At 43.3% G+C, this 9,344-nt stretch overlaps 1 protein-coding gene across 1 annotated transcript; it reads left to right on the forward strand.

Moving 5' to 3' along the window:
• The first annotated feature begins 5,305 nt into the window (after window positions 1-5,305).
• Window positions 5,306-6,149, forward strand: LOC112140445. The gene is made up of 2 exons (XM_024263407.2): window positions 5,306-5,922; window positions 6,012-6,149. The coding sequence occupies exons 1-2, from the start codon at window positions 5,338-5,340 to the stop codon at window positions 6,015-6,017; spliced, it is 591 nt and encodes a 196-aa protein (XP_024119175.1). The 5' UTR covers window positions 5,306-5,337; the 3' UTR covers window positions 6,018-6,149.
• The last annotated feature ends 3,195 nt before the right edge of the window (window positions 6,150-9,344 follow it).

Consider the following 9,344-nt stretch of genomic DNA (forward strand, 5'->3'; position numbering starts at 1 on the left):
AAAACGTATATACAGTGACATTTGTGCATGTTTAGAATGATCAAGTCAGTCCTTGTAAAGATTCAGCAGTGACAGTTTGTATGTTTTTTTAAATAGATGTAAACTTTTGATTTGTTTTAAACCTTCGTTCTACCCATTCCATAAATCCACACCACAAAATGATAGAAACATTTTCTTTTTTGTTGTACGAGTACATTGTTTTTTGAAATTCAGCTGTTGTCTTAAATCATAACCTCCATCTGTCTTTGAACATCTGTTGTATGTTTAATGGAAGTAAGTTGTTTCTGGCTTTAAACATAATGAGGGCTGTTTTAAGTTTCACTAGTTCCCATAGTTTTAATAAACCAGACTTTAAAAACAGTGAGTTTGTATGTGTCCCATAATCCACACCACGAACTGTTCCAATAGCTTTTTTCTGTAACATGTACAGAGATTGTAAATTTGTTTCGTAAGTATTTCCCCAAACCTCAACACTGTACTGTAAATATGGTAATATTAATGACGAGTATATTAGTAAGCGTGCTTTGTAAGTCAGTGTATGACGCGTTTTTCCCAACACTGCAATGCCTTTGGCTATTTTGGTTCTGACTTGTTTTATTTGTGGCTTCCAGCTCATTTTTGTGGTCCATGATGACTCAGAGGAACTCGATTTCGGTTACTCTTTCTACCACATGATTGTCTATAACAACTTTAATTTCTAAATCTGCAGGGATATGACAATTTCCAAAAATCATGTATTTTGTTTTGTTAACATTGAGTGAGAGTTTATTTATATCAAACCATTGTTTTAGTTTCCTTAATTCTGCGTTTACAGTTTTTATAACTTCTTTAAGATTTTTCCTGTGCTCACTATACTTGTGTCATCTGCGTATAAGATGTATTTAAATTTGCTTGATACAATATGGATGTCATTTATGTATAGTATGAAAAGCTTTGGACCAAATATCGATCCTTGAGGAACTCCGCAGTTTAAACTTAGCAGGGATGATTTAAAATGATCCAGTTGTACGAACTGCTGCCTGTTTTTAATGTAACTGTTTAACCAATTTAATGCTAGTCCTCGTATTCCATATCGCTCCAACTTTTTTACTAAAATGTTGTGATTGATGGTGTCAAAAGCCTTTTTTAAATCGATGAACATTTTATAAATGTTCTACCAAACTGTATTTTTATTTCCCCTCTTAGATGGTTCACAAATCAAAAGACAAATGTCAGTATTCCTCCTGCAGAATGCTCCACAGCTGCTTCCCCAAAATCCTCTGGATGATATTAAACCAGTGGTGGATTATTTCTCTCTGACAAGCCGGTCATAGTTAGGTGAAGTTTACAGGTACTTTATTGAATGCGGCTTGTTTTATGATGAAGGTAATTAAGATTTTCTTCTTCTAATTTATGATAACACTAACATTAGCAATAGCTTTGGGTATCAGACGTGAAGCTGCAAAGATTTTTTTCTGCCCAGTTAAAAGTTATGGAAGATTTTCTGTTTCATCAGATTCTGAATTTTTAAATCTTTGAATTTTCTTTCTGAGTTTTTTTTTACCCTTGATTCTTAAAAAGGCCAAACTTTAGTCCCTGTGTAAAAGAGGTGTTGGTAAATAAGTCCCAAACTTGTGACCTTAGAGGACTGTAACTTAAGTGCTGATTCAAATCCACAATCTCCTCAGAACAAATGATGAGACGTTAGATCACACTCATGCCACTCATTTATTTAAAGTTGTTCCTGTTTTCCATAGAAGCTTCCATGTCTTTTTTAATGAGAATATTAAAATTTTTACTCCATTAGCAAATTAAGATGATTTACATATTATTTTTTGTATTATCATAATTCTTTGAATACAATCTGCACAGTGTCCTTTTTTCAATGAAAATACTAGATTATTTTTACTGACTAATATAAATGATTTGTTGTGGATCCTTTGAAACTTGATAACATCAATTATATTAATGATCTTTAATAGCCTGAATCTATTAATATTTGATATTAAGTCCTGAACCGGATATTGATAGTTCATGTAGAGAAAATGGTCGAGTCGGGGTGAGATTATATAAGTTCACTTCCTTCCACTCCCTTTCAAAAAAATCTACTTGTGATTCATTAAGTGATATGTTATGTATTATGACCTGATCGCTTGAAATAAACCATTACATTCATTCATTCATATTATTCATGGTAGTCATATTAGTTATGAGTCATGGTAGTCATGGTTTCTATTGAACAGAAACAAAATATAGATGATCAGAATAATAACAAAAGAGTACAAATGTTCACAAAACAAAGATACATGTAAACTTAAAATGAAGCCTGCTGTTTTCTCCTCAAAAAGGTCAAAATTACGAGGGTCCCTAAATGCACCACAATGTGCTGCGACGCGACCACTCAACATGAGACACGACGGATTAAGTTAGGTAAACATGAAAACACGGCATACACAACCCCGAAAATCAATATAATCATGTAAAACATAATTCCACAGTTTTAATAAGTTTCTAAGAATATTCACTTTTACTGGATTCAAAATTGTAAAGAGAAAAGAGCTTATATCCATAGAATAACCAAATAAACAACTTAAAATAGGTGAACTTACCTTTTAATGGACGCATGGCTGTGATATAAGATGAAAAAGTAGAACAGAAAGACCCAGGATGGGGACACAGCCCGTGTCCTCTACAAAGGCTGACTGTCGACTGGAAAGAACAGGTGTTACTCTGGTAAAGGTGATTGGTTGAAAGGTGAGGTCCGTGCCCTCCTCCCATGAGAAATATTATTATGGGATGTCAGATGAACTATTATGGGATGGTGTGGCGTTCAGGGTCCTCAGGAAAAATCAAATAATGAACAAAAACGGGTTTAAAGCTGCTATAAACAGGAACCTTCTTAACACCCCGAAATATTATTTTCTATCCTAAATATGTAACGGGGTCAAGTGAACTTGTTTTTTTTTTTACTCGTGTTTTAAACCAGGAGGCCCATGAGCGGGCCGCCTCACTCCTGCAAATTGGACGCAGGTGCAGCAGGGGGGCGTGACCAATGGAGACTTTTTTTTAATGACTGCAAGAGATGCAGGTAGGAGGAAGAGAAAGGAGGCCGGAAGACGAGTTTCCCCGGTTCTGAATCCCGCTGACCAAGGAGCCAGACGGACAACTGGAACAAAGGAGCTGGTAGAGAGACCTAACGCTGGAGGAGCGTGACGTGAGAGGAGAAGGGGACCGGCGGCGGAGGAGCGCGACGGAAAAAAAGGAGACAGCGGGCCGTTGGCGGAGGAACAGCTCGGAAAAGCGGCACCACGCCATCGTTGGGAGTACGCTGGACGGCCCACCTCGCAAGTCAGCGTCGGAAGCGGAGGGGTAGAGCCAGGAGCCAGGCAGCGGTTGAAGAAGGGGAAGCGACGCTGGGATTGCAGAGGGGTGTGGTCACGATACACCCCTCTTCGAGCTAAGTACCCTTCTATCACCTGTCTTTTAACGACCTGAGTGTTTTTTATTATACCAGAGCGGTTATTCTTTTTTTAATTGCATGCGCCTATTTATTATTTTATTGTTGTGTGTTTTGCTGTGATTTTTATATACGCCTGGTATGTTTTGTTTTAGAGTGCAAACTCTTAGGTGATTTTATTTTTTTGACAGAGGCTCCTGGCTCCAACAGACTGAGGACGCTCCTGCTGGACAAAAAGAAACAAAATAAAGTCTTATCCTTTCTCTTTAAACTGTGGTCCTGGGTTCCGTCTCCACACACCTCCAAATCAAAAGAAACCTGTCAGTTTCTTCACATTTGGCGTTGTTGGCAGGATATGGATTTGTGTGTGGAGTCGTGACCCGGGCCTTTTAGGTTGATATTTTTTTTTTATTTTTTTTTTATTTTTTGTTGTTGTTTGTAAAATAATGATGCCATTGTTCCCCGGTGCACCTTGGGTGCCCAAATTTAGTGGGTTTGACAGTGAACTGAAATATGAGGACTGGAAAGAACAGTTACAGGGGCTGATACCATATGTTGGGGAAACCCAACAACTAAGGGTGGGTGTTTTAATGGGAGCCCTAACAGATGTAGCTCGGAGGGAGATGAATGTATTAGCTGAGGAAGAGCGAAACACCACTGCTAAGATTTTTAGTGCGTTGGATGCCGTTTATCAGCAGCGTATTCAAGGTCCGGTAGCACGAACACAGTTTTATGGGTGCAGACAAAAACCAGATGAACCGGTACAGACCTTTAGTTTAAGATTGCGAGAGCTTCATTACAGGCTGCGGCAACACCACCCTGACGGAGCCCCCACAGATCAGCACCTGAAAGAACAGTTCCTGCTTGGCCTAGAAGAGGGACCCTTAACCCGAGCCTTGAGGAGCTATGCTCGCCGCCACCCAGATGGAACTTTTGAAGCGCTCTGACAAGAAGCTTGTCTGCTGGAGGAGGAGGGCCACCGGTCCACATGGCCAGAGGTAACATGTGGAACTGTGGGGAGAAATGATCAGCATGTAAATACCCAGAGAACTGACTGGAAGGCAGAGCTAAAAAAAGAGGTTTTGAACGAGTTAAGTGACCAACTAAAAGATCTCAAACAAGAATTGCTTGACAGCCTTGCCTTAAGAAATTTATCGGGGCATCAAAGTGGCACTCAGGCTCCAAGTCATCCCCGAAGAGAAGGGAGAGACTATGTTAATGTATGGACTACAGATGGTAAACCAATTTGTAGACGGTGTCACAAAGAAGGCCACATAGCTAGGTTCTGTAGAGAACGTGGCCAGGCCAGGCCACATTTAAACTAGCAAACCCTACTACAGAGGCCCGGTCAGTGGGGTTGGCACCTAAGGGGGAGTCAAAAGGGCCATCCGAATTATTGGTGGGTCAGTGTCCTCTAGTGGATGTAGAGATGGGAGGCATAAAGTTGACGGGACTCCTAGACACCGGCTCACAAACCACCTTAATGCAGCAAAGCATCTTCACACAACACTTTTTGGGGTGTGAAGTGCAGCAACCCCCAGAACTAATAAAACTGAAAGCTGTAAATTGACTCAATATTCCCTGTAAGGGTTACATGATCATGGATTTCGTTATTGAAGGCCATTTTATAGCACAACGGGGAGTTTTTATTGTGGAGGATGAGTTTTTGACTAGCCCCCTCATTATAGGAATGAACGTGGTGCAAGCATGTTGGGATGTAGTGTTTCATAATGATGGCCCAGTCTCCTTCTCCTGTCAGAACCCAAGGTCCCAAAGTGCTTGGAGAGCAGCATTCGCCACGTGCCAACAAGTCGTGGTGACTGCCAAGAATGACTTCCTCGGCCATGTGCGGCTAGCACACCGTAAGGTCACCATTCCTGCGTGTGTGGGGGCGTGCAAGGATGGGACCACGAGGCTGTGAATACCGTGGCCTGGTGGAGGCCCTTGAGGAACCTGGTGCCTTAGCTGTGGCCCGTACTGTAGTGACAGTAAGACGAGGCCGGCTACCCCTCCGCATCCATAATTTGAATAACTTTGCTGTTCCCGTAGGGCACTACCAGAAGCTGGGCCAGGTGTATCATATCCGAGATGAGGATGTTTACAGCTCACAAGATGTTTGCCTGACCCCAGGTGAAGAGGGCTTTGTGGAGGTGGGCCTGGTGGATGCTTGCAACCTCGCAGAGGAAGATGGGGCTTTTGAGGTCATGAAACTTGCAGATCGACCGGACCTGACGGAGGGTGAGAAGGACAGGCTAAAGCTGCTACTACAAAAGTGGGCCAAGGTTTTTTCTTCCCAAGAAGAGGACTTTGGGAGGATCTCTACAGTGAGGCACTGCATCCCCACAGGAGATTCGGCCCCCATACGGGAGCGCTTCAGGCCACTACCACCCCTGTTGTACAAGGATATGCGTGCCCTACTCACAAACATGCTACAAAGTGGTGTCATTACAGAAAGTAAAAGCCCCTGGGCTGCCCCTATCGTGATGGTGAGGAAGAAAGATGGCAGTTGGAGATTTTGTGTTGATTACTGAAAGTTGAACTCTGTAACACACAAAGATGCTTTTCCCCTTCCCAGAATTGAAGAGACCCTGACCTCAATGTCCCAAGCAGCTTGGTTTTCCACCCTAGACCTGGCTAGCGGGTATTGGCAGGTAGAGATGGATCCACGTGACCGTGAAAAAACTGCTTTTACGACACCGGTGGGTCTATTTGAGTTCCAACGCATGCCCTTTGGCCTCTGCAACGCTCCAGCAACCTTTCAACGATTGATGCAGCAGTGCCTAAGTGGACAAATCACAGACTCTGTTCTTGTGTATTTGGATGATATTATTGTCTACTCTGCAGACTTTGATACACATCTGAAACACCTGGACGAGGTGTTTGAGCGGTTGCAGAAAAACGGACTGAAACTTAAGCCTAATAAATGCAAACTTCTTCAGCATCAGGTAAAATTTCTGGGACATGTTGTGGAGCAAAAAGGGATCACACCCGATCCTGAAAAAGTCTCAGCTGTTCTAAACTGGCCAACTCCTACGACAGCCAAAGAACTGAAGGCCTTTCTGGGCTTGGCAGGGTACTATCGGCGATTTGTGCCAAAGTTTGCAAAAGTGGCACAACCACTGAACGCCCTGCTGGTGGGTGTACCTAATGATCGTCGTTTAGGCTCCAGACTCCTGAATTGGTCAGCAGAAGCCCAGGGCGCCTTCGACCAACTCAAGAAGACTCTTACAGAAGCTCCTGTACTTGCCTATGCTGACTATTCTAAGCCGTTTGTTCTCTACACAGATGCCAGTCACCAGGGCTTGGGGGCTGTCTTGGGTCAGGTGCAGGAAGGCAAGGAGCGGGTTATTGCCTATGCTAGCCGAAGTCTACACCCCACGGAGCGTAATGATTCCAACTACAGCTCCTTTAAATTAGAACTTCTGGCATTAAAGTGGGCTGTAACAGAAAAATTTAAGGATTACTTGACTGGAGCAAAGTGCATTGTTTACACGGACAATAACCCTGTTGCCCATCTTTCAACAGCAAAGCTTGGTGCGGTTGAACAGCGTTGGGTGGCCCAGCTGGTGTCATTCGACCTTGAGGTCAAGTACCGGAGTGGACGAGAGAACGTCAATGCTGATGCCCTTTCCCGTCACCCCATTCAACACCATCTCCAGCAGCCTGCAGCCATCACCCAGACAGGTCCGGTGACATCTGCCATTGTAACCGGTGAGGAAGAACAATTTTCACATCAACCCAGTGAATGGGTGGCTGCACAAGAGGCAGATGAAGACATACAAACTGTGAAGAGGTACGTGGAACAGGGTGTGTACCCTTCTCATCAGAGTGGGAACCCAATCAGCAAGGGCACACAGAGACTCTTGAAACAGTTTGAAAAGCTTTGCATCCGTGAAGGTGTCCTTTGCCGAAAATGTATTGATCCCAACACCCATGAACAATTGTACCAAATTGTGTGTCCAGCTTTGAAGTGTAAAAAGATATGGGAGAACTACCATGAGGCCACAGCCCACGCAGGGACTGGAAGAACACTGGCCACCCTAAGGCGACGCTTTTTCTGGGTTGACATGGAGAAACAGGTGCGGGGGTTCCAGTCTGGGTGTGTCGTTTGCAGCCTTAAGGACAGATCAGAGCCTAAAGCACCTTTGTGCTCGATCAGTGCCAACTACCCTCTGGAAGTAGTTGCCCTTGACTTCCTCTCGTTGAGTAGACCTGACGACTGTTACCAGAATATTCTAGTAATGACTGACATGTTTACACGTTACTCCTGGGCTGTCCCTACTAAAGATCAGACAGCCAAAACAACAGTTCGCGCTATTTGGTCTAACATCATTCAAACGTTTGGCTGTCCATCTCGTTTTCATTCTGATCAAGGTCCCAATTTTGAGTCAGAATTAGTTAAACAGCTTTGTGACTTGTATGGGGTTACAAAGAGCAGAACTACTCCCTATCACCCAGCAGGTAATGGGCGAGTAGAGAGGATGAATCGAACCTTACTAGGTATGCTTCGCACGCTAGAGTTTGACAGGCAGAGTAAATGGCCCGAATACTTGCCAGAACTCATGCAAGCATACAACAACACTACGCACAGCGCGACAGGGTTTGCTCCATCCTATTTGATGTTTGGGCGGCACATCCGCCTCCCAGTTGACATGGGGATGGGTGTAGGGCAGCAAGAGTGCACCTGTAACTTGACAGGTTGGGTGCATGATCACCACCAGAGGTTGCAGTATGCATATGGGGTTGCACGTGGAAAAATGTCTGTTGCTGCTGACCGTGAGAAAAAGGCTTTTGATCGACACGCTACTGCGATGCCCTTACTTGTAGGTAAACGTGTGTGGGTTAGAGACAGAAACCGCAACAGACAAGGTAAATTGCACGGCGGTTGGGACCCCGAACCTCACATTATAATTGGGACAGTCGGTGATACTGGGCTAGTCTACAGTTTGAAATCTGAAAAGGGAGGAGTGATGAAAGTGTTGCATAGGAACTCTTTGAAGGTGTGTATCAGTCCTATGCTGGTGCCAGGGCATGTGGACTTGCCAGGGCCTGAACCAGTGCGACGTTCCGAAAGGACAAATTTCGGTGTGCCTCCAGCCCGCTTCCGGCTGTGAACATGGCAGGGACTGCCTCCATTCTGCTGTGGGGGGATGTAACGGGGTCAAGTGAACTTGTTTTTTTTTACTTGTGTTTTAAACCTGGAGGCCCATGAGCGGGCTGCCTCACTCCTGCAAATTGGACGCAGGTGCAGCAGGGGGGCGTGACCAATGGAGACTCTTTTTTTAATGACTGCAAGAGATGCAGGTAGGAGGAAGAGAAAGGAGGCCGGAAGACGAGTTTCCCCGGTTCTGAATCCCGCTGACCAAGGAGCCAGACGGACAACCGGAACAAAGGAGGTGGATTGGACAAATAATGAGAAAGTTACAACAATTTAAAGACTCTAATCTTTGTTTCTGGTCACAAAAATATCACTGTTTTGCTGTTTATTTAGGAGTAAAATTATACCCTACTTTTGATCACCTAACGTGCCATAACTTTCTTATTCTTTGAGCTATCTTAATGATCTTTATACCGTTGGAATGGTCTCTTTCAGCCCTTTCCAGTGATATAAATATCAGAGCAATCAACCTAATATGACATTTTTTGTCACATACCTATTTAGGTTAACAATGTTGCCGGTGCAAAAGAGTTAATTTAAATCACAATTTCTACTAAGAAAAATTAATTTTGTGTACAACTGAATTCATACAAAATAAAAATAAATGAAATACAACACACAGTATTGATTAATAAGTAATAAACAAAATATGATTCAGCTAAATTTCACAATTCAATTACATTGGTATTTCCAAATTCTCTTCCCTTTTTTTTCTTTTTCGTTTCCGTTCGGATCTTATGAATTTTGTTA

This window comes from Oryzias melastigma, linkage group LG11 (genome assembly GCF_002922805.2).
Source record: "Oryzias melastigma strain HK-1 linkage group LG11, ASM292280v2, whole genome shotgun sequence".
NCBI classification, from domain to species: Eukaryota; Metazoa; Chordata; class Actinopteri; order Beloniformes; family Adrianichthyidae; genus Oryzias; species Oryzias melastigma.

Bases quoted from the DNA above. Each gene is read 5' to 3' on its own strand.
- LOC112140445 (XM_024263407.2), top strand. From the start codon at position 5,338: ATGGGACCACGAGGCTGTGAATACCGTGGCCTGGTGGAGGCCCTTGAG.